At 43.7% G+C, this 26,324-nt stretch overlaps 1 protein-coding gene across 1 annotated transcript in view; it reads left to right on the forward strand.

The window, feature by feature from the left end:
• SCD5 (stearoyl-CoA desaturase 5) overlaps positions 1–26,324 on the forward strand; it is a 148,525-nt gene that overhangs the window by 63,096 nt on the left and 59,105 nt on the right. Inside the window, exon 2 of the mRNA XM_012805351.1 lies at positions 20,100–20,230. Within this exon, the coding sequence (XP_012660805.1) occupies positions 20,100–20,230 (131 nt within the window). The remainder of the gene's footprint in view (positions 1–20,099; positions 20,231–26,324) is intronic.

Below are 26,324 nucleotides of genomic sequence, written 5' to 3' on the forward strand. Positions count from 1 at the left end.
ATCTCGCTGGTGGGGAAATCTCTTCTTGCTTAGATGAGAACCCAGGAGTCTCAGGATGTGAGATGAGGTGGCCTTTTCTATAACACAGCCATATGTGTGACACGATGTTTATACAGATAAAGAAACCTGAGTCATTAGAGAGGGCGTGGCCCCCACCCCGTAGGACAAGCTTGGGCAGCAGCTGCTGGGTGCACTTCAGAACTTAGAGTATGTAGAGAAAGAAGGAAAGGGTCCCCTTCTCCTGACTAGTTAAGATTGTTTTGTGGCAGTGCCTGGGGGAAAGGAACAGGATGAAGAGGGTTGTGGATGCAATAGCACAGGCTTCACGTCCAGCGGGCCTCACCCTGCAGACTTGGTCTCTTGGGGAGTGGAACGCTTCCTCTCGGATTACAACCAACGTGTAAAGCATGAACAGAAAACATCAGAGCACTCAGTACTGTGAAGATGAAGCACTATTTTATGAAATCTTATTTCAGTCATATTTATTCGTGTTCCAGGTTATCATGCGTCATATATTTCTTAATGAAAATCTCTATTTAAAGTAAACAGCTGCTTCTTGACGAGCAGAGTAGGCATAACCAGTCTTTCAATCTTGGGGCCCGGCTAACTCAAATTTGCCCACTCGGTAAAGTCTCCATTAACTTTGCTTTAAAAATCCAGGGTTACTTTTTAGTAACAAACATGCCAGGAGCAGGCAGTAGTTGTGTGTGCCTGTGTTTAAGAGCCTTCTGGAATGACAGAGTCTCCACCTGAGCCCTCGAGGGCCTCAGCGTTAACAGGGCCCCACCAGGAGGCTTTTCCTCACTTATTATCTGTGACTCACCTTGTCACTTGAATTGCTGCTTCATACGAGTTTGGGCCAAAATCAAAGGCTTCTTTCTAAGGCTTTATTTTCACAAGCTAGCAGGCCTTAGCATTTTCATGGATGAGCTAAGGTTGTCATGATGACACATGGAAAAAAATACACCCTTGCCACCCAAAGCTATCATTTTTGTTTGTTTGGTGAGACAAATGGAAGGTGTCCGCGAGGTACTGTGAATGCTTGAATGCTTGACGGTGAGATGTGTGAAGCTCAGGGATGGGTTTCAACCCTGAGAAAATTAGTATTGGCAGTGCTGACAGAGTGATTGCTTTCTTTGGGCCCCAAGCTGAATGAATTCACATTCAAGGCTTTATTCTAAACACCAAAAGCCTGTGGACCCGAGCCCTGTCGGCTTGGAAGAAAGCCTAACATTGTCTACGTGTTGTGTCAAGTGGAAGGATTTAGTTGTTTCCCAAGTTCAGGGCAGTTAGTTTTTAAAGCAGTAAAATATTGCGAGGACATAGATTACAGGAAAACTCTGGGCTCCGTATTCTGGAACTGTCCTGACTTGTTTTTCCTTGTTCTGTTTGGCCTTGAGGAATCCTCTGCTTGAGTTCTTCCTGATTATCATCCTATCCGTATTTAAGCGCACAATCTGAAATGTGAACTGAATGTGCCCACTCTTTGCTTTGCATGGGAGAGGGTGAAAATTTCTTGTGCTCATTAGGGGGAAAAATGCCACATACAGCCAGCTTCCAGAGGCTGCTCGCCCAGCCCGGCCTGGAGGACAGGCCCTGGAGCCAGAACATCTGGGTTCCTCTCCTACTGCCACTGTGACCCCACCACTGACAGGCACCACAGTGGCAGTAGTAAGGGTGTGTGTCATCTGCCCTCCACCTGCAGATGCTGGCATCTTTAATCTTACAGGCCATCCTTCCAGATTTGTTTTGTCCTTATTTGGCAGATGAAGTTCCTAAAACTCAGAAAAGATTAAAAAAGAGCAACCCACCACTGCCACATGTATCTTTCCCCTTTATTTCTTTTTTAAATTCATGTGATTTGCCTTTCCCACTTACCTTAGGGCCTACTTATTTGTGGCAGGAAGGAGAATCTGCATATATTTAACTGCAATCCCTTTAGTACCAGATAGGCCATCCAAAATGAGGTCTCACCTATATTTTTTCATGCTGGCTGCCATCTGTATTCTGATTCTAAAGTTTGGTTGGTGCTAATGCAAAAGGAGAAAGATGAAGTCCGGTGATTGTGCATCAACTTTGAGTGACTCTTTGACACTCGTTTTCTCTAAATTTTTATCATGCACATTTTCAAACACAGAATTTTGGAGAATAATGTAGTGAATATCTGCACCTCTACCGCTGGATTCAAGAATTGTTCACATTTTACCGTATTTGCTTTATCTACCTATAACTTTTTTCAATCATTTGAAATAAATTAGAATTGTTATGGGCCTTTATCCCCAAATGCATTCCCTAAAAATAAGGAATGATCATAACTTCATAATCATCTAATATCAAATCCATATTTGAATTTCTCCAGTGTCTTCAAGTATCTTTTGTAATTTATTTATTCATTCAGATTAATATGAGGTACAAATGATTAGTTTGTTTCTAAGGTAAAGTTCAAGTTGGAGGCGAGGCCGTTGACCCCTTCATCCCGGGGGTGTGCTGCACACTCTCACCAGGTGCCCGTCAGGCGAGTTTGCCAGTGCCCCGCCCTCCTCTCTCCACTTGAATATACTTGTGTTATTTTCATAGTCTTATGGGCACGTAGTTGTTTTTCTGTTAGATTCAGATTAGTATTGAGTACATTAAACACTTGCATTTCCTTTCTCATGATATTTACTAAGAAGAATGTGTTCCGACTCCATACAAGTAAATACAAAAGACGTAAAGTCACCATCTTTTTTAATAGCTGAATAATTGATTTTCTTTTTGAACGAGGATTCAGTCAAGCTCATGGCTTTGTATTTGATGGTCATTAGTCCTCATTGTCTTTAGACATGAGAGCTTTGGACATTGAGGTTTCAAAGAGACCAGTCCCGTTTTCTGGAGGATGTCCCACATTTGGGACCGTCTGAGTGTTTCTGCTTTTCCTGTATTTCCTGTGAACTGGAGGTCAGATCTGACAGTGTGTAGATGAAAGCTGAGCACATCTGGCAGGGAGGCCCCAGGGGCTGTGCTGGGCGCGTCAGACTCACTGCAGCAGAAGATGCCTGATGTCAGGTCGTTCCACTTTTTAAAATTTTTTTATTTTTAAGTTTTATTTTTATCACTTTATCAAATACACATCAGAAATCATGTCAGCAGTGCAACCTATGGTAAGGCAGTTTACAACAAAACTGGACAAAGTAATCATGTTGACAGAAAAAGTTTCTGGCAAAGAAGTATCCAGTACAGTCAATTAAAGCTGTAGGTATGGATATAAAGGCAAGTGGAAAATTAAAGACCTGTGTTACTCAGCAAGAAAAAACAAGTTTGAGAAAAGAACTTCTTGATACTGACCTACTTCAACATTTATAGTCCCACTTAGTTATCTAAAAAAACAAACAAAAAAGACCTGGCTTGGTAGGTGACGCCTGTAATCCTAGCACTTTGGGAGGCTGAGGCAGGTGGATCACTTGAGCTCAGAAGTTAGAGACCAGCCTGAGCAAGACCCTCTCTCTAATAAAAATAGAAAAACTAGCTGGGCATTGTATTGTGCACCTGTAATCCCAGCTACTTGGGAGGCCGAAGCAGGAGGATCACTTGAACGCCAGAGTTTGACATTGCTGTGAGCTATGATGCCATGGCACTCTACCCAGATTCTGTCTCAAAAACAATTAAAAAAAAAAAAAGGCCTCACAATGAGACATCAGAAAGAATAGGGAACCACAATGTCAAGAAATGTTGAGATCAATATGCTGTTGAAACAACTGATGGAAATGTTATAAACAACTATTCACTATGTATTGTAATATTCTTGCAGTTCTGAGAAGGGCAACAAACACGAGGAAGTATTCTTTCTAACTGGCTTTGGTTTAAATGATTTTTCACATTTTTTCTCACCATATCTTCATATCAAAAATAGCAATTCCATATTAATGAGCTAAAATAGTGGTAGGGTGTTTGTTGTTTGTTTTTAGACAGAGTCTCACTTTGTCACCCCAGGTAGACTGCAGTGGCATCATCATAGCTCACAGCAACCTCCAACTCCTCAGCTTAAGCGATCCCTCTGCCTCAGCCTCCTGAATAGCCGAGACCACAGGTATGTGCCTTGTAGAGATGGGGCCTCACTCTTGCTCAGGCTGGTCTTAAACCCCTGACCTCAAGCAATCCTCCCGCCTTGGCCTCCCAGAGTGCCAGGATTACAGGTGTGAGCCACTGAGCTAAGCCTAGTGGTAAGGTTGTTTTTTTCAATTTAATTTTTCATAACTATACATTTGTGGGGCACAATGTGATAATTTTTTTTTTTTGAGACAGAGTCTTATTTTGTCACCCTCAGTAGAGTACCATGGCATCATAGCTCACAGCAACCTCCAACTTTTGGGCTCAAGTGATTCTCTTGCCTTAGCCTCCCAAGTAGCTGGGACTACAGGCACCCGCCACCACATACGGCTGTTTTTTAGAGACAGGGTCTTGCTCTGGCTCAGACTGGTCTCAAACCTGTGGGCTTAGGCAATATACTTGCCTTGGCCTCCCAAAGTGCTAAGATTACAGGTGTGAGCCACTGCACCCAGCCAATGTGATGATTTAATATACAATGTGAAATGCTTAAATCAAACTGATTAACATAACTACTCCCTTACATATTTTTGTGTTAAAGCATTTATGATTTAGTTATTTTGAAGTATACCTTTGCCTTGTGCACATTAGGTGAGATCCCACCAAATGCCCTGCCTCCTCCCACCAACTAGTGGTAGATTTTAATATTCCTAACCAGCTGCTCCAGTGCTGACATAGGAGACCATAAACAGTGAGAATTTATTGATTATAACTTGATTTCTAGGAGTGATCAAAAGATAGCAAAGATGGAGCCCTTTGGTGGGGGGGAATCCCTTTTATTCCAGATTTGATGCTGTTGAAGAGGATAGAAAGGAATGTTAAATTATTTGAGATTTTTCAAAAAAGGAGAAAAAGAGTAAATCCTACTGAAAAAGATAGGACAGCTTTACATTCTGCAAAGTAAATGTTCTGCCGAGGTGGAGCTTAACTTTTCTGTGTTGTGGAGAATAAGCACCACTTAGTTCTGTAGGTGCTATAGCTTTGCAGCCTGTTCATTCTAACACCATCGTGGTCCATGGTCCGTGTGCAAAAGGAAATGCTCTGTCATGAGGGGACATCCTGCTTCCCAACTGTCCTTTCATCTAATGACTTCAATTAGCATTTGTATTAGTTTACTACCTCCAGAGAGTGGCTCAGTTCTGAAGGTCAGAAGTCCAAAATCAGGGTGTTGGAGTCGGGTTCCTTAAAGGGCTGGGAGGGAAGGATGTGGTCTTCTGTCTGTAGCTTGTAGGTGGCTGAATTCTCCGTGTCTCTTCACATGATCTTCCATCAGGGGTGTTTGTGTCCAAATTTCCTTTGCTTATAAGGACGCCAAACGCACTGGTAAGCCACTTCTTCACCTGCCCCATGACCTCATTTTAACTCCGTCGCCTCTGTAAAGACTTGTCACCACCTAGCCAGGTTCACTGAGTGCTGCCTGAGTGGAAGCCAACGCCCTGAGACGGCAGGGGTGACAGCAGAGGAAGGGTTTAATATCGCAGGCACCAGGCCAAGAGGTGGGAGGCGTTTCTCAAATCCATCTCCCCAAACACTTGGGAGAGAGGGTCTTTGAAGATAGTTAGGCCATTGCGTCTGCTAATTGGCTGGGTTTGAGTAGGAACTCTGGAAATGGTCTTCTTAGCTGGGTTGGTTCTTGGGTGGGAGTTGCAGTAACAGCGGAGTCAGTTCCTGAGTGTGGGCCACTGGTCTGGGTGGGTCAGCCGTTCCCCCAGAATGCAGGGCCTGGGAGATAACTCAGAAACTAGCCTTTGGTTTCACAAGGGTGACCTTATCTATGGGGAAAGTTGGGGGACATAGGTCAGCCCATAACAGCCACTGATGATTCTCGCCTGAATCCATTATTGCTGAGTTTGAATTTCTGGGAAACGGTTTATGAGATGCAGATTTGAGTGCTGGTTTATGAGGGACGGTAACTGGTGGATTCTGTGAGAGAATAAGAAGCAGGCCTGGGCAGAGACAGTTGAACTGCCTTGCAGTCACATCAGATGCCTCAGTCTGTGGACCTGGGGTCCTTAGGAGATGTTCTAACTTGCGGCAAAAAGCCAGGTCTTGCACCCCTTTATCAACTAAGCACTAGACATGGGCTGACGCCAGGGACGCGGCAAACCTCGGGCCAGGCAGCTTCCTCCTTCTCAGGGAGGGAGACTCAGCTGTGAGCTGTTGGGCTGATGATCCCAGCAGTTGGGGGGAAGATCGCCTGGGTCAGCAGTTCTCAACCTGGGGGTCGCGACCCCTTTGTAACAATGAAAATACATTGCGGCATTAGGAAGGTTGAGAACCAGGGGCCCTGGGTGCTTCAGAGAGTGTGGAGCCGCACAGTGTGGCATCAGGCACAAACAGGGATTGCACCCAGCCTGCATTTTGTAGCTGGCACTCTTCTGAAAGGAAGAGCTTTTCCTCACTAACGGGGAAAGGATTCTAGCCCTTTGTAAAAAGATGGGATAAATGCTTACTTTTTTCCCTTTTAGTTACAACTTTTCCAAGTAAGGAGTGCACTAATTCAGTTGTACTTGAAGTTGCCTCATGACTTTTGCCTCTGTGAACCCTTTCTCCATAAAAATATTTTTAAAATCCTATTTTACATGTATATAAAGACAACGATAATCTAGGCTGGATTCATTATTATGTACTTATTGTGCTGCATTCTTTTCTTTCTGATAAGACGTATTGCAGGTACTGAGCCTGCTGTGTCTAATGGACAAGTCAGCCCGCTTATGCCCCAGATCGGGGGCGAGGTAGGCCGTACAGGAAGACGGCTGATTCAGAGTGTGTGTGTAGCGACTGGGGGTGATGGAGTGGGACTGTCTAAGGGAAGGGCTACTTAGTTCCAGGAGGAAGTTGCCACACAGGAAAGTGAGGTGGCCCAGTGTGGCCAGATCTTTCCACTTTGGCGGGAAAACCCAGAAAAAGAGATTCTTGAATGTGAAATTCCCTATTTTTAATTGTTAGATGAGTTTAAAAACAGAATCTATGGGCTGGTTGTGTCCAGTTAAACAGCGAGCGTCCCAAGAGGGATTCAGTACCTTGGAGCAAACCTGACACGAAAGGTGCTTGTGTATGTTTGCGAGGGATGAATGAATAATTATATCTCCCTAAAGCATCTTATTAAAATCAGGCTAAATTCTATCCCTCAGAACCAAGTGAAGGTCAGAAAACCAGGTCCTGGATTGTGCTGCAAAGAAAAAAAAGTCTATTTTCCCTCATTCACAGCAATGCAAAAAGGCTTGGCAGGAATAAAAATGTGTGAGGAAAACCCCTGAAAGTGGAGTTTGGAGTTTGTAAACCAGGTCGGCCTGCCTTCATGTGGTAGTCGCTAGCTAGGGAATTGCAGGGAGTTTCAGGTATCTGAAAAGAACACTGTATTATTAAATTTTATCTTTTTTGATTCTATTTAAGTCAGAACATTATTGTGGTGGAAACAGCCTTGAAAAGAGAGTGTTTTGTAATTTGGGGGCAGGGAGCAAGCAGTGAGTATACCTCACTGCCAAATATATTTCCCTTTCTGTCCCTGGCCCGTGGTTTCAAGTTGGAGGCCGCTGTGGTCAGACCCTGCTGTGCTCACACCACCTCTCTCTCTTTTTTTTTTTGAACGTGGTAACATTTATTTAATGTCAAATCACAAAGAGGACAGTTTCTGGTTTATTGAAAATTCTAAAATGTGCTTATAAAGGCAAGTGTTCTCTTTATGCTTCGTCAAGTTTTTCTTCACACTTTTGAGGTTCCATGTGTATTTAGTGTATTGATTTATCAAAATGGAAACCACTCTATTAATAAAGTTAGGTAGTATCTACAGAGAGAAAAAAATAAGTTCTTTTTGTTGTTTTTTTATTTTGGATTAATATCAGGGTACACACAGGTAGGGTATGTTTGTGTTTGCTAGGTAACGGCAAGGACCTTTCTTGGTCGGAAAAGAGGGTGAAAGAATGAACGATGTCCTTGAGGAGAAATGGGGACGGAGAGAAAGTAGCATCTCCCGGGAGGCTTTGCCTGACTTTTCACTTTCATTTCCAGCCCTTCTGGCTAAACATAAAAGCAACGGTGGTGTCTAGGGCTCTTCTCCAAAGACCATTCCCCCTCCAAGGCTTCGTGCCCAGCCCTGCAAAGGTCTGGTTGTCCTGGTTTTTATGTTTCATTGCTGCAAATTCCTGCCTTAAATTTGGGGTTCCCAGCTTTCAGTCACCAGCTGTTTTTAATTCCATTAGAGAAATTGCTTATTAGGAACAGGAAAAGGTAATACTAACCTATAACTACCCAGATAATTCAGATGATAAGGACAGAAATTATTCTTTTTATTTCCCACTTCCACGAAATTGACCGGTTTGGGTGCTGTTTTTTTAATTTGCAGTTTTCTTTAGAGCAGCAGTTCTCAACCTGTGGGTCGCGACCCACAGGAACTGTGTTAAAGGGCCACGGCATTAGGAAGGTTGAGAACTACTACTTTAGAGGGAACAACATTTTTTATAGTATTTTCCCATTTAGAGGCAGAGTCATTAATGAGCATGCATAATATATAATGAACATGTAGTATATCAAGTGTGTGCCTCTCTCTCTACATGCACACCCACACAATTTACCAGCCTCTCTTGTCACTGTTGGCATTTGGGGCTGCTTAAGTCTCTGTAGGGAGCTTTCTGCGCACTACAGGATCACAGCACACTGGTCTCTCCAGTGTGCCCAGTGGACACCAGCAGCACCCTTCCAGGTTTGGGTTGGGACCACTAATAAGATCTCAAGACTGTAGGGGAACAAAGGGGGAGGTAGCAATATCACTCCGCCTCCCAACCACGCACTTAGAGTGGTGGAAACCATGGGTGCCTTCAGGAGGGATGTCAGGGAGGGTGTTCCTCAGAGACAGTGGCCTGGCGTTGATATGTCCGGGAGTAGTTGTGTGCCCGGGCTCACTGCTTGCCGGGCAGGGCTTGAGTTTTTCATGCATTGCCTCTTTTGGTCTGTCAACAAACCCAGGGTGTGGGTACTATTCTCCCCGCTTTATAGATGAAGAAAACAATCTTTAGAGAAGTTGTCACACTGATAAGTAGATAGACAGGGATTCGAGCCCAGGGCCATTTCAAGCATCATCCCAGGCACTCGTCTCTTCTCTCTGTACCTCTCTGTCCATCTCTGGGTCTGTGGCCTTTCTCTATCTCCAGATTCTGAGACAGACTGGTGAGGGGAAACAGGCATTTATTGGCCAGAGCCCAGGACTGGCTTTCAAAACATTTGCTCTGGCAGAAGAGCAGACATCAAAGCACCGAGTTTACTGCTATGCGCTCTCCCTCCCCAGGTGCTGCCCTCTCCCCTGCGTCTCCATCCTCTGTCACTTCCCCCTCCTCCCACTTCCTGGGTGGAAGACACTCTGGCTGCACACTCCTGCCCCCAGCCCAGTGCCTGGATATCAAAGGCTCCCCTGCTAAGGGGCCTGGGGGCAGCTCGCACCATCAAAGGGAGCCCATGGGCGGTGGAGTAAGAACAGGACCTGAGTTCACATGAAAGGGCGACCCTGTCTCCTGATCCCGAGACTCACTTTGCTGGGTGCCAGGGACTCCACAGTCAGCATCTGGCTGTGGGTTGCAGGGGAAGCAGCACTCCCTGGATTTCTCTCTTTGTAAATGGAGAGGTGGAACCATGTGGTCTCTTTTTAAAGGAGGGTGGACTTTTAGTAAGGTGACCAGACATCCTGCTTTTGGTGGGACAGTCCCGATTTTTAACAAATTGTCCTGCATTCCGCAGCATTTTATAAAAGTCCCAATTTTTGGAAAGAATACACGACAAGCTAGGGAACATGGGAGAACAGGAAGGGAATATACGGTTTTCAGCTGCCATGTGGCTATTTCGCCAGGATATGCATTTTATATTATTTTTGTTAATTTTATAATGTTAAACTTTAATAATTAACAAATGTTAATTATTCGTTAATTAATGTTTAACAAATAATTGTTGAGAACTGATTATGGAGAACTGCTTATCAAAGTTTGCATTGTTGTCAGGGCCCCCCACCCCCACCCCGTGATGTCCCACTTTACCAATGCTAAAATCTGGTCACCTTAGCTTTCAGGCGCAGTGGTGCTTCACAATCACGTCAGGATCACCCGCCGAGGGAGATGCCTGCTCTCTGGCCCACGTCTCCCATCCATCTAGGTCCTGTTTAGGGTCCCGTGGAACTGCGACGCACAGCCAGGGTTGAAAACCCTGATATAAGCTTGAAAGGGCTTGGGGCTGGACTGAACTGATGTTTGAACCCCAGCTGTATCACTTGGCGATTCCAAGGCATTTATTTAATGTCACAGGGTCTCAGTTTTGTACATGGGTAAAATGGGGATTATGGGCTCAACTTTGCAGCAGTACAACAAGAAACTGAGGAGCATGGTGAAGTGGCAGCCTGTGACAGCCCGGCAGTGCGTCTCAGCCCCTCTGACTTCTTAGGTAGACTGTGCCTCAGCACTGCTGACTCCTGGGCCTTTCTGCCTTTTAGCTATTGTGAATTATCCTGGTATGAACGTGGGTATACAAGCGTGTGTCTGAGTCCTTGCTTTTAACTCTTCTGGGTAAACACCTAGAAGTGGAATTGCTGGATCAAATGGTGATTTTATATTTAATGTTTGAGGAACGGCCAAACTATTCCACATAGGCTGCACTGTCCGTTCCCACCAGCAGCGCACAGAGTTCCATTTTCTCCACATCCTCGTCAGCCCTCCTCTCTCCCTGCTTTCTCACCTGCTTGCTTTCTTGTTTTCTTCCATGAGATCTCCTTTCCCAGCCTCAGGGCTTTGCACCTGCTGGTCCCCCTGCCTGGGTCTCGAGGCCTCTGCACCTTGCTTGGTGGATTCCTCTCCCCCTTTTAACTGTCATTCTTACCTCTTCTGCATGGCCTTCTTTGTCCTCCAAACTGAATTACCCTCCTGTACTCACTCTCATGTTACTCTGTTCACTTCCTCTGCAGCCCCTTGCCAGACTCTGTGATTGTATAGCAAGTAATCTACTTTCCACACTCTTGTTACACTCTCAGTTCTGAGCTCAGTGGCTAGTATATGATAGGAGCTCAGTGAACTGTCTCAGGAGGCCTCAGGTCACCTGGTGCTCGTGTTTATGACAAACCAAGGCTGAACCAGACCTAGAAAGATGGTAAAGGTATTCTTGGCAAGGGAGTAATTTGCAAGCTAATAAAGGCAGATGGGGAGAAAGGGGTTTTGCCCTTCAGCTTGTGTTTTGAGCTAAAAGGTCAGGAGGTATTCACGTCCCTCCTTCTAGAATGCAAGCGTCTCCCAGAGTCAGATAGTCAGCTGCCGTGTTCATGGTGTGGGCTCTTCTTGCCTTAAATTGTATCCTGGCTTTACCATGTTCTGTCTAGCCTTCTTAAGCTGTGAAATGGAGATGGTCATGTCACCTACCACTGGCGCTGGATATTGTGTGCATATGAGTTACTCTGTAAAGTGCTGGGGCAGGGCCTGGCACATGGAAGCTCTTAGTCAAGGGCAGCTATTATTACTATTTATTAGTTTTCACTCTGATGCTGTAGAGATACAGATAATGGGCTAGGGTTACAGCACTCTGCCAAGTGTATCCTTCCACTCAGGATGGTGCTTTTAAAAAAATATTTCTAAGAGCCAAAACATTTATTGCATGATGCATTGTTGAAACTCTTAAGATGAGCTGGATGGGGCGGCAGCAGCACTCTTGGGGTTGGGGGTTCTTCCTTCCTGGGATCCAGGCCTGAGTCTGCAGTGTGCAGTTTTCAGGGGCCTCATCCGACCAGTCCTAGAGGTAATCTGTCTTTTAGCCTTGGTGTCCCAGTTATACTTTCTCTTGTGCTTGCCAGGGTGGCCACATTTGCCACGGGTCAACTTCCGAAGGTGGCAGGCCTTAGAGCCACACAGCAGTGGCACAATGTGGGCATCTTATTGCAATGCTTTCTAAATGATGACGTTTCCTCTGCCAGCTGGCTTCTGTGGCTGAGACCAGAGAGGCAGGATGGCTCTTGAAAGGGGCTGTCCATCTCTTCTGATCAGCTCCAGAATTAAGGGAGTTTTAATTTTTGGTTTCAGTATTTCCCTAGGACAGTGGTTCTCAAACTTGCTAATATCATGACCCTTTAATATAGTTCCTCATGTTATGGTGACCCTCAACCATAAAATTATTTTCATTGCTACTTCATAACTGTAATTTTGCTATTGTTATGAGTCATAATGTACATATCTGATATGTAGGATGAATTTTCATTGTTACAAATTGAACATAATTAAAGCATAGTGATTAATCATGAAAATAATATATAATTATATACTGTGAAAGGTTTATTTCTAATTACAAATAAATGAAATTTTGTCTTGAAGCATGGTGTAGCATGGGTAACAGTCTTCATATAACAACAGTAAACTACATTGCTGCATTTCGGACAGTGTGTGTAAAAAGCCAACATCAGTGCGAAGGCTGAGATTGCATCTTTCCAGCAGATCTGAAATTCTCGGGGCAGTCCTTGCAAAAGCACAACGAAGATATCTTCCACAATAAGTCTACTTGTGTATTTAGACTCGATAACCAACAAGCTGGAAAACCCTGTTTCACAAAGATGTGTTGTTGGAAATGGAAGAAGAAGGCACAACACAGTCTGAGACAGAACAGGATATGACTGCAAACACTTGATCCAGAATTTTGTAACTGGCATTGTAGAGAAATCAGTTCTCGCTGCATCGCTGTTAATAAGTTCAATGAACTCCTCTTGAGCTGTCTCAGGAACATCTTCAACTTTGACCGTGAATGGGCTTCTGGTAATTGCAAATGGGATATCAGGTATATTTGGAAAGTACAATGAAATTTCGTCTGCAAGCACGTTCAAGTGTTCTTTTACAGAAATTATCATCGTAATCCTTTTGTCTAGTTCAATGTCATCTTCCTAAAAGAAAGCAGATAAGGTAGGCAACATGTAAATTTTATTTTCATCCAATTTTTTTTGTGAAAGCTGAAGTTTCATTTGGAGTGATTGGATCTTTTTAGACAAATTGAGGCATGTTGCATTTGGTCCTTGCAGTGATAAATTTAACTCATTCAAGATGGCAAAGATGTCAACCAAGTAAGCTATTTTCTGCAGTTTACTTTTATCACTGGAAAGTGCTTTGAACTGTGGTCTTCCTTTCTGATTAAAAAACATTTGAATTCATCATGAAGCTCAAAAACACATTTTAAAACTTTTCCTCTCAACAACCATCTCACTTCAGTGTGAAACAGCAGAGCATTGGTTGGCGCATCCAACTCGTTGCACAGTTGCGAAAACAGCCGACTGTTTGAAGTGCTCGCCTTTACAAAATTAGCAGAACTTAAGATGCTTTTCATTACTTCTTGTAAATCTTGTGACAGCATCTTTGTTGCTAATATTTGCTGATGAATCATACAGTGAGTTCTGATGACTTTTGGTGATTTCATTCGATACCAAACGTTGAAATCCAGATTGACTAGCATAGCTGGAGCACCATCTGTGCAAACACCACAATACTTTTCCCAAGAGATCTGATGCTCTTTCAGAAATGAACCAACTGTCAGATACATCACATAGAGTAGTTGTCATTTCAAGAGGTTTGCAAAAAAATAAACTCATCTTTAAAGTCGCCATCATTAATATACCTCATGTAAACCAGTAACTGTGAGCAGTTTGCAACGTCTGTAGATTCATCAAGCTGCATACTAAGTATTGGAAATGGAGCAGATTTAATTTCCAGGATTACCTCATCAAGAATATCAGCAGACATGTCATCTAGTCTTCTGCAGACAGTGTCGTTAGATAAGGAAATTGTACTCAATTTTGTAACATATTCATCCTTATCATAACTCAAACAATGTCTCTGGCCGCTGGCAACAGTAAATCCTCAGCAATGGTGTGAGGTTTCATAGCTCTGGCTATCCTGAGTGTCACCAAATACGAAGCTTCAATGGCTGCTACGTTTTGTTTGTGGTACTTGGCACCAGTGTCAAGTCTGGCTTTCTTGAGTCCATCAGCTTTGGTTCTAAAATAGTTGGTATCCTTGCTGGCAAAGCTTGGATGCTTGCTATCAAAATGGCGTTTTAGTTTGTTCGGCTTCGTAGATTCAGCAGATAGAACTTCACAACAAATAACACATTGCAATTTCTCAATTCCTGCTATAATTATCGAAGTAAAACCATACCATAAAAAATCCTCCCTATATTTTCTTTTCTTAATGTTCTCTACATGATCCATTGTCATGGGATGGTTTGCTAATGAAATAATATATAACAACAGTTTTATTATTACAAAAGATGATACATGGCATAGTTCAGTCAATACAGTTCATTAAAGTTTCCTGTGATTTACCATCTCTGTGCTGTTTTTTTACATACCCGTTACTAACACAGGAGAGCAGTATTCACATCAACCACAGTGAATATTAAAAAGACTAATCAGCATCCAGATTAAGTCCCCATGGTACAGTTTTTTTTTTGCAGTAGTTGATAATTTTACATACAGGATTTTACATTTACCCAGTAATTATAATTCATGAAGTACCATTTTACCTGCAATACTGCTGCTTTCTACACAGTGGCTGCTCTCTACACATGCGTGACTGGTCTGCGTAAGTACAGTATGGTGCCAACCCTGTCACATACCCCTGTATTTGTACGGGCTGTATGTGATGGAGTTGGGGTGATGATGTCACCACCCCAGGTACTCATATGTGGGTGTACCTGCATGTGGGCAGACCTGCCTGGAGACAGATAGAGAAGCAGTGTCTCAGTTCCTAAGACCATTGGAAATATGTGCTTTCCAATGGTCTTAGGCAACCCCTGTGAAAGGGTCATTGGACCCCCAAAGGGGTCACAACCCACAGGTTGAGAACTGCTGCCCTAGGATCATTCTTTCTTGTGTTATCTGGAGAGGTCACTCTAATTGTTCCTGAACATTGTGCTGAGCACGGGAATCAGGAGAGATGAGAGACTGGAGACTGTGCCTTCCACACAGAAAGCAGAGGGGAAAATAAACTTTATTCCCTATAACTTAATGTGTACATAATATGTGATAGTTTATGTACAGTTAATTCCACTGTTTTAGCTGCAATAAAATCGATTTTGAAATAAAGGAAATGTTGAATTTAAAAAGAAAGAAAAGAAAGCAGAGGGGCTGTGGATTCTGTTTCCTGCCCCTCAGCTGGAGCTTGGGCTTGTGATCCAGGCGTGACTGTAGGACTGCAGTCCCTTCTGAAGGCTCTGCCAAGGAGGCCGTGCTTCTAAACTCACTCACGTTGTTGGTAAGGTTCGGTTCCTTGGGGGCTGTTGGCCTGAGGGCCTCATTTCCTTGCCAGCTGTTGGCTGGAGGAGCCCTCAGATCCTTGCCACTTGGGCCGCCCTACCATGGAAGCTTTCCTCATCCAAGCCAGTTTGAGGGAGAATCTGCTAAGTCAAAACCTTCATAGCCTAATCACAGAACTAACATTCTCTCAACATTGCTATGTTCTTTGGGTTAGGTGCAAGTTACTGACAGGGAGGGGATTACACAAGGCTGTGAACACCAGGAGGTGGGGACCCTTGGGGCCATCTTGGAGGCTGCACACCAAAGGCCTATCCTGCAGACCTTTCCTGAGATTTCTAGGCTACTCAATATCTCTTTTTTTTTCTTCCCTATTTTGAGACAGAGTCTCACTCTGCCACCCTGGGTACAGTGCCATGGTCTCATAGCTCCTAGCAACCCCAATTTCTTGCTCAAGCAGTCATCCCAAGCAGCTGGAACTATAGGTACCTGCCACGACACCTGCTGGGTTTTCCTTTTTTTTTTTTAAATTTGAGACAGTGTCTCAAATTCTGTCGCCCAGGGTAAAGTGCCAGTGGCATCATAGTTCATAGCAACCTTAAACTCTTGGGCTTGAGCAATCCTCTTGCCTCCCAAGTGGCTTGGACTACAGGCGTGCACCACTATACCTGGCCTAGTTTTTCTGTTTTAATAGAGATAAGGTCTTACTCTTGCTCAGGCTGGACTCGAACTCCTGAGCTGAAGCAATCCACCTACCTTGGCCTCCCAGAGTGCTAAGATTACAGGCGTGCGCCATCATGCCTGACCTCAATATCTTTTTAAAAACATCTGCTCTTTGCTTGAGCTAAACAGAATCGATAACTCTTGTTTGCAGTCAGATCACTACACGTATTTGTTGCTTACCTACTGTTCTGTCATCTCGTGATTTTGGTATTTTTAAAAACAATTTAAAAAATGGATGCACAATAGGTGTACATAATCCTAGGATACATTCATGTAATTTGTAAAAATCAACCCAACGTACTTGGGATATCTATCGCCTTGAATACTTAAGGTTTCTGCTGATTTACAACCTTTCCCTGTGAGGTACAAGCTACCTGGTGAACTTACTGACATGGCTCATTATTCCTCTCTCCTCTCAAAGTTATCAGTTCTGTGTCTGAATATTTTATTATCTCAGAGTCAGTTAGTCAGCATCCCTCAGAAAACTCGTTTGAATATTAATCTCTATAATAAGCGTAGAAAAGAGATTAAGAACAGAGAATTAGCTCTGTCAAAATATGAAAACTGACTCCTATTAATGGGACAGCCCATACATTCTCACATCTCGGAAGGCGCCTGTGGCTCAAGGAGTAGGGTGCTGGCCCCATATATGAGAGGTGGCAGGTTCAAACCTAGCCCCGGTCCAAAAAAAAAATCTCACATCTTGCCCAGGATTTTTGAGGCTTATCCTCATTTGAGGCATCAGAAATCCAGTGCAAGGTAGTTTAAGCAAGAAAAGGGAGTTGGTCTGCTCCACTACCTGGGAGAAATACTGAGGAGAATGAATGCCAGAGTTCCAGGGCCTGCCGGAAGTGGCGCAGGGCAGGCAGCTCCGCTCTGGCTCCCACTGACATCGCCGTCATCTCTGCATCTTACCTTCTTGGCTTCATTCGTCGCCACAATCAGGCCTTCTCAGCTTGCTGGTGTGTGATCTTTGGTAAGGACCACCTCATGCTTTGAGATAGAAGAGTTTGAGACGGGTTGGCTTAGGTGTTTATTCCCATGGCTGGGAAGATGGGGTACTTTGCTGGGCCAGGCTTGAGTCACACGGCTACCTTCCTGTTTCTGGAAGTAGGAAAACCAACAGACACCACTGCTCAGCCCAGGTTCTGACCGAAGCCTGGGGCCCTGCCAGACCAACATGCAAGTGACCCCTAAAATATTGCAGATTATCTGAAGGACAAGGCTGTTGCCTAGTCCTGACTAGGAAATGTGGGTTAGACTGCTCCTATTGGCCAGTGTTTTTCGTGGAGTCTTGGAATTAATTTTATTGCTCCCAAAGTCCAGTGTTGTGGTCTACTGGCAACACAGCATCAGATTGGATTTTTCCACTTTAGATTTTATTTGTTCCCTAACTACTTGGCAGTGAAAAAAAATATTAGTAGAGACAAGAAGGCCACAGATGACATGGAAAATAACTGTCCATTTCATGGACTCATGACCAAGGTTAAATTACAATAACAAAGGAGGCCAGAGCTTTTTATTTATTGCTACTTTCTATGATTTGCCGGCAGACTGTTGTTATTTTGTTGTGTTTTTTGTTCTTTTAACATTTCAAGTAAGGAAAGAATTGTCAAGTTTATAAAAACCATGTGTATTAGGGACTCATTAATCTTAAGGCTAAGGGTAAATCTTGTTTTTAGAACCATATAAATATAGATTGAGGTCAAGATGAGTCAAACACTTAACTTTTGGAGGATGTAATATTGTGCTCCTTTCCATGTGTATGTCTATTAGCCCTGAAGTTGCCCTGGTAACTCCCCCAGAGACACTGTGGTGGGCTCCCCAGTTCTCTCCTGCCTTGGAACCATTCCCAGCAGCTACAGGGATCTTCTCACGCTGCCTGCTAGTTCTTTGGCAGTTCTTTAGGGAGGGCTCTGGATGAATCTGGAGGTGAGGAAGTGATTTTTAGCTCACAACCATCAGAGTAAAATCCTTGAGTCTTCTGACTTCAGTTTGAATAATCTTTCCACCATGACCTGTGGGATATGTTTTATAAAATCATGGCTTTAGAGTCAGGCTGAACCGCACTGGATTTATCATTTTGTAGCCACAGGAACTAGCAAGTTCTTGGACTTCACTAAGCCTTGTTTCCTCTTCTGTAAAATGGGGGTGCACATAACATCTAGCTCATATATGTGCTAAGTGCTGGAAGCAATTGTGTAGAGCCAGCCTTCCTATAATCTCATGTTGAGCTCTTCCCCCAAGTAAAAAAACAGCTAAATTTCAAATTTAGACTTGAGATCCAATCCTGAGGATCATGGTGGGTGCACAGAAGTAGATATAAAACTTATTCAGCATCTCCCCAAGGAAGAGGTGTACAGTGATCAGAAACTCAGTTCTTGGTTCAGACAGACTCAGGTTTGACTCTTAGCAAAGACCCTTCCTAGCTTGGTGACACTGGAACATTTTAGTTAACTTCTTTAAATCTTTGTTTTCTTATCTGTAAAATGGGGCTATTAACAACATAACCCCCACAGGAATTTGATATGTTTAATAAAATAATTCAAGTAAAATATTTAGCATTATATTTTAAACCACTAGAGCAGTTGTAGTAATCTCAAGAATAGTCCTTTTTAGGTCCCCATGTGTCTCCTCTCCACCACGCGCTGGTAACCTCCCCTAAACCTCCAGGCAAAGAGCAAATACCTCTGCCACATCGAGCGGGAGGGGACCTCTGGGCAGAGGCTTGGGGACCACTCTGACTAGGGTTTTTATGTGGCAAACCTCTTAGAGATTGTTTCTCAACTGTGAAATGAGAACAATAATTCTTGTTGTGAAGATTAGGGGTAATATATTGAAGTGGATGTCAGCCTTTGGAGTTTGGCTTTACAAAGTTCCCCACCTAGACATCTTTACATCTCAGGTCATGGTGCTGATGTAAGTGAGGATCTCCAGAAGGTAAATCTCAGCTGATCCTGCCGTCAGGTTTATCCTTACTCTTGCTGGCCCTTAGCCAGACTTCCAAGCTCTTCTGCCTGCCGAATTTCCTTCAAACCAAGGTCTATGGGGCTATGATAATGGGCGCTGCCACTTCAAAACATGCTTTTTCTTTTCTTTTTTTAAAGACAGAGTTTCACTCTGTCACCCTGGGTAGAGTGCCATAGCATCACAGCTCACAGGCCTCAGCCTCCTGAGTAGCTGGGAGTACAGGCACCTGCCACTATGCATGGCTATTTTTAGGGACAGGGTCTCTGTCTTGCTCAGGCTGGTCTCAAACTCCTGAGCTCAGGCAGTCCACCCACCTCAGCCTCCCAGAGGCTAGGATTACAGGTGTGAGCCACTGCACCCAGCCCCCTAGAAGCATTCGCTTCACATGACACCGGGCATGGGTGCTAATGTCAATTAAGAGGCATTATAGGGATCAATCTCAGCTCCACCGAGAGTGGACACGTGCGACTGTCCACTCATACTGACATGGTTGTGACTTTGCATCAAGACTGGCAAGGAACATTAGCAAACAAAAGATTTGTTTGGTGTAGGAAAAAGGTCAAAAGTCAAAATTTCAGCTCAGCGCCTGTAGGTCGAGCAGCTAGGGCACCAGCCACATATATCGGAGGTGGCAGGTTCGAGCCCAGCCTGGGCCTGCCAAACAGCAATGACAACTACAGCCAAAAAACAGCTGGGTGTTGTGGCAGGTGCCTATAGTCCCAGGCTGAGATAGGAGAATTGCTTAACCCCAAAAGAGTTTGAGGTTGCTGTGGGCTATGATGCCATGGCACTCTACGGAGGGCAACATAGTGAGACTCTGTCTCAAAAAAAAAAAAAAAAAAAAAGAATAAAGGTCAAAGTTTCCTGCAGAAAGTTCTCTGGACTTCTGCCTGGTACTGGAAAGCTGTAAATTGATAGGAAGGCTGCGTCCTTGCAAGTTATCAATTCCTCATGCTGCAGCTCATTCCCTGACATCATTTCTCATGGGTCTCTATTTGGGAGAGAAAAGAGCCCGGGGGCACCCACAAGCTTAGTGACCACTGCTGACATCCTCCCCGCTTGTGTCTTGCAGCCTACTTCTGTTTCCTCCTGACCGCTCTGGGTGTGACAGCTGGTGCCCATCGCTTGTGGAGCCACAGGTCCTACAAGGCCAAGCTGCCTCTGAGGATATTTCTGGCTGCCGCCAACTCCATGGCTTTCCAGGTGGGGATGGAGGGTCGTCTCTGCCGTGGGGACTCAGTGCAGATGGTGCAGATGGCTGTGTGGAAGGAGGGGGAGGATGGACAGATACCCTTCCACCCCTGTCCTAGACTTAGCACTCAAGCCCTAAGCACTCTCAGTCTTAGACTAGGTTTCATCTCCTTGTAGTTTTCAGATAGAGTAAAATGTCCCCTGGGGATTTTGTGCCCCAAGCTATGCTGACCTACTGAGGGTGAAAGGAGTATCCTTTGTCCAGAGTCCACACTGTAAATGTACCCTGAAACCCTCAACAAGCCCTCTAACCTGCCCCCAAGATCCGTGATGAGCATGCTATGTGCATAACACATTTGATCCTCACTGTAACCCCGCAAGCTAGATGTTATGTGCACCCCCATTTTACAGAAGAGGAAAACAAGGCTTAGTGAGTCTAAGAACTTGCCCAGATCATATGGCTATAAAACGGTAAATCCAGTGCAGTTCAGCCTGACTCTAAAGCCATTTATTTTATAAAACATATGCCAGAAGTTGCCCTAACAGGTCATGGGGGAAAGATCATTCAGTCTGAAGTCGGAAGACTCAGGGATTTTACTCTGATGGTTGCTAGCTAAAAATCACTTCCTCACCTCCAGTATTATCATCTGTAAGAAAAATAAGAATGAAATAACAGCTTCATTCCCAGGGTTGTTAAGAAATCACTGAAAATTGTAGGAGTTATAAAAATATAACAGACAGACATCACCACACTGGGATTGAGCCATCTCCTTTAGGCCTATTCCAGTCCTACACCATCCCCCTGCACCCTGGGCACCTTCTGAGCTGTGGGAATTTGGCTGTGTCATGGATCTCTATTTTCCCAATTCCTCACCCAATCCAGGCAGCATAGGTGGGAACAATTTGCTTTTAAAATTTCTGCCCATATATGAGTACAGATGATTCCGGGCCCAGTCTGTTTTCACCTGTTGGGAAGGAATGGTGACTTTAACTGCTTTAAAGTCCCAAGAAGCAGGTGACCTGGCAGCCACCCTGTCACCCTCAAACACACAGCTTGTGCGGCCACCTTTGCAGTGGGTCTCCCAGCCCCACAAGACAGTTTTTCTCTGACTGATCTTGTAGCTGAGAATTTATTTCCCTGCTTTAGGCTTCTCTTACACAGCTTGAGCTTCATAAAGCAAAGAGAATATAGCACAATAGATCAGCAAGGGGCCACAATTGGTGGTAGGAGTGGATACTGCTTACGATTCAAGCAAACAGGGCTGGGGAATGTGCTCCCATGCACAGTGGTGTACTGGGCAGCTTCTCGGGTCCATGTTCTTCTGTTCACTGTTGGCAACGTAAACTAACTACACTTTATTTATTTATTCATTCATTCATTCACTCATTTATTTATTGAGACAGAGTCTCACTTTGTTGCCCCCTGAGTAGAGTGCCATGGCATCATAGCTCACAGCAAACTCAAACTCTCGGGCTTCAGTGATTCTCTTGCCTTAGCCTCCCAAATAGCTGGGACTACAGGCGCCCACCACAATGTCTGGCTATTTTTAGAGACAGGGTCTGGCTCTTGCTCAGGCTGGTCTTCAACTCATGAGCTCAGGTGATCTGCACGCCTGGGCCTCCCAGAGTGGTGGGATTACAGGCGTGAGCCACTGCACCCAGCCTCTACACTTTATTTTGACTTCAGCCATAATTCAGTGTTGTCTTTTATTTATCTTAACTTAGAAAATCATCACCTTAGGTCAGAGATGCCATTCAGGACCTAACTTGATAATTTTCATTTATTTTGTTCAAACAGCTTATTATTTTTAGCCTCAATGATACACATATAGGTATAAAACACCTCTATTACTGGAATTCTTTTCAAGATATATAACTTGTAACTGGGGAGCCTAAAACTCTGCTTTTTCTTTTCCCAGAGAAACTGATTATAACTCAATTTTCAAAAACATATGTTTCCTTAACAAAACATCACATAAGAGAATATAGGACTGTGATTTTAAATTTATCCTGGGGGAGAAAGTGCACTGTAAAGGGAAGTACCCAGATCCTGAAATAAATTCTCTGCTCTCCCATTTGTTTGATGTGAGCCTTGGTGTAAGTCTCAGTTCCTTTATCTGTGAAGGGGGGATAATATTTACCTCACGGAGTTGTTGGGATGATAAAATTATAAAGAAAAGCTGCTGAGCCCCTAGTAACACTTGGGAAATATCGCTCACCTTCTTCGCTTTTATGAAAATCAGCTTACTGTCCACTCATTCCTATACCCTAATGCTTATCAGATGAAAAATATTCAATGATTATTTGCTAAACAAATTCAAAATGAATAGCTTTATAAAATGTTTTTGGAAGTCATCACATTTGAACTACGTATACTTCCTCCAGGCCCACATTTGTGGTGGATTTCTTTTTCATTCATTCAACACATATTTGTTGAGCACCTACTATGTGGCAGGCACTGAGCGTACAGCAAAGTACAAAGAGTCAACAATCCTCACCCTCACGGAGTTTTCCATCTACTTGGATATTAGAATTCTCAGAGTTTCCCAGTGGAAATTTCAGTGCTTCGTGGGCCTGGGGTTTTATTGACAATGTCACTTGTGTGAAAGGTATCTTTGAGATCAGCATAGGGCCAGCCTCCTATAACGTGCATAGGGAAGGAAGATCGTTGATCTAGACCAATTAACTCAGGAAGAGAACAACTTGGGAAAGTGAAAAAATACACTGTGATCTGCCGGTGTGGAGTATTGACCCACAACCTTGACTTAATGCAGTCATTGATTTAGTGCCCCTTTGATGACTGCTGGGTTTTTAAAGATAGTTTCACAGCTTCTCCCCCTCCTTGTCTCCACCAGAGTGGTCATGTCTTTGGTCAAAATGGATAAGTCATGCCATGGTTATCTCTGTTTGAGTATTGGCAGGGTTTTTGCTAAATTCTGCAAACAAGATCCTTGATCATTAAGAAAAAAAATCTTTTCTTTTTTTGTTTGAGACAGAGTCTCACTCTGTTACCCTGGGTAGAGTGCAATGGTGTCATCATAGCTGACTGCAATTTTAAACTCCTGAGCTCAAGAGACCCTACTGTCTTAGCCTCCTAAGGAGCAGGAACTACAGGTTCATGCCATCACACCCTGCTAATGTTTTCTTTCTTTGGTAAAGACAGGGTCTCACACTTGATCAAACTGGTCTTGAACTCCTGATTTCTTGTGACCCTCCCTTCTCGCTGCCCCCACCTCAGAGTGTTAGGATTACAGGCGTGAGCCACCATACTTGTCCAAGAAAAATCTTAAAATTGGTACTTAATCATTTTAAACTTTCTTTTCTTTATTTTGTATGTGCGGGGCAGGGCAATAGTGGGAAAGGTGGAGGTACTTTTAGTCTAAAGAGATGATGGTGGTATAGGGATGCCTGGGAAAGGGCTATAAAATCCTGGGTCCCCTCTACACCCTCAGCAGTGACCCCTGAGGTCCTCTCTGGTCCATCCTCCTCCCTTACCAGCATGGTGAAAATGAATATAAAGACTGTTTGCAACTTCCTTAAAATATTCTCCTAGTCAAAGATGGACCCAGGTGAGGGATTCCTGCTATCCCGTGTTCTCCAAGAGTCACATTTCACAAGCAGTAGGGCTTTGGATTCGTACTCTCACCCTCATGCACTCACCCCTGCTGGTTCCAGCTGGTCTTTGGTGAACCCTGTCCAACTAAAAGCACTGGTTAGATGCTTCAGACTCCTGCCACAGGGCCCACATTTCCTCATCAGATCACAGTAACAAGGCATTGGATTTAGAGCTGGAAGGGAACTTAGGGATTTAGTCTAAATCTTCTTATTTTATAAAGGGGTAAACAGAGGTGCAGGGAATGCCAGTGGATCGTCAACCCCGACTGAATCCCAGTCTGCTGACCCTCAGACCAAGGCCCTGTGGCCTCACACATCACATGTTCTCCTGTGACGTCCTGCAGTGTGATTGGCGTATTTAGACTATTTACATTTAAAGTTGGATCAGTATCTACCCTGTTTCTAACTGCCTTGCCCTTGTTCTTATTTTTTTGTATTTTACTTTTCCCCTCTGCTTTTTGTGGTTTTAGTTGAACGTTCGTACGATTCTATTTTCTCTCCTCCTTGAGCATATTCATTACATTTCTTTTTAAAAACTTTTACTGGTTGGCCTAGAATTTACACTATGCAACATACACTTACAAGTAATCCACGTCCACTTTGTGACAGGAGTCCCACGGCCTCCCTCCTGCCCCTTACAACATTGCCGTCACTCATCTGATCTGTAAGCTGTAATCACTTTATAAAACATTGTTGCCATTATTATTTTGAACAACATTTTGTATGTAAGAAAAATAAAAGTTTCATTTTACATTATTCATATGCAGATCTGAGTTCTGGACTGAAAAAATATTCCTTCCCTCTAAAGAACTTCTTTTATCATTTCTTGTAAGGCTGCAAGGCAGGTCTACTGGTAACAAATTCCCTCAATTTTTGTTTAAGAATTCTTTACTTCTCTTTCACTTTTTTATTTTTTGAGACAGAGTCTCATTCTATCATCCTTGGTAGAGTGCCAGTGATGTCATAGCTAACAGCAACCTCAAATTCTTGGGCTCAAGCCATCCTCTTGCCCCAGCCTCCCAAGTAGCGGGGATACAGACACCAGCCACAATGTTCAGCTAGATTGTCTATTTTTGGTAGAGATGGGGTCTAGCTCTTGCTCAGGCTGGTCTCAACTTCCCGAGTTCAAGGGATCCTCTCACCTTGTCCTCCTAGAGTGCTAGGATTATAGGTGTGAGCCACCATGCCCAGCCTTCTTCACTTTTTTTTTTCGTGGTTTTTGGCTGGGGCTGAGTTTGAACCCACCACCTCCAGCATATGGGGCCTGCGCCCTACTCCTTGAGCCACAGGCACCACCCTCTCCTTAACTTTTGAAGAGTAATTTTACTGACCACAGAATTCTAGGTTGGTGGATTTTTTCTTTCAACACTTTAATATTTTATTCCACTCTCTTCTTGTTTGCATGGTTTCCAAAGAGAAATTTGGTATAATTTGCTGGGCCTTTGTATGCAAGGCTTCTGCTTTTCTCTCTCTCTTTCTTATGATGCTAGGCTGGGGTTGATCTCCTGGGGTCAAGTGATCCTCCAGCCTCTGCCTCCTGAGTACCTGGGATTACAGCTGTGCACCACTGCACCCTCTGGCTTTTTTCAGGGTTTGCTTTTTGTCTCGGATTTCTGCAGTTTGAATCTGATATATCTAAGTGTAAGTTTTTGATACTGGTATTTACTTAGGTTGGTGTTCTCTGAGTTTCCTGGATCTGTGGTTTGGTGTCTGTCATTAATTTTGGAAAATCCTTAGCTATAATTTCTTCAAGTATTTCTTTTGATTTCTTTGTTTTTCTTCTGATACGTCTACGTCGTATTTCCACCTTATACCTTTTATAATTGTTCCACAGCCTAGATACTCTGTTCTACCCTTTCTCTTTTCATTTCTATTTGGGAAATTTCTATCAGTAAAAGTTCAAGCTCACTGATTTTTTTCCTCGGCTATGTTCAGCCTACTTCATTTGCTGTAGTGTTTTCGACTGCTAGCCGATCCTTTTTATTCTTGGCGTTTCTATGTCTGTGACTTCATTACCCATTGGCCCTTCCGTGTCCAATTTCCCATTAGCACCTTCAGCATATTAATCATAGTTGTTTACAATTCCCAGTCAGATAATTCAACATCACTGCCACATCTGAGTCTGGGTCTGATGCTTGCTCTGTTTTTTTTAGATTGTGTTTGTACTTTTTAGTGTGCATTGTAATTTTTTTTCTTGAAAGCTTGATGCGATGTACTGAGTATAAGGAACTGAGGCAAATGGGCCTTTTGTGTGAGCTTTTGTGTTTGTCTGGCTAGGAATTAGTCTGTGTCTACTGTTGGCTGCAGCTGTTGTGGCAGAGTCCTTATTTCCATCTCCCCCATTGCCTTTGGAGTTTCCTGGAGACTTCTTCTTAAATAGAGCCTAAGACTTTTAGTTTTTTCAGTTGTAATTATACAGGAGCCCTACTGATGTGGGCTAAATTGGGGAAGAAAGTGAGCCTTCTATGATTAGGTCTCAATCTTTCAGTAT

This window comes from Otolemur garnettii, unplaced genomic scaffold (assembly GCF_000181295.1).
Source record: "Otolemur garnettii isolate 467f Iridium unplaced genomic scaffold, OtoGar3 scaffold00039, whole genome shotgun sequence".
NCBI classification, from domain to species: Eukaryota; Metazoa; Chordata; class Mammalia; order Primates; family Galagidae; genus Otolemur; species Otolemur garnettii.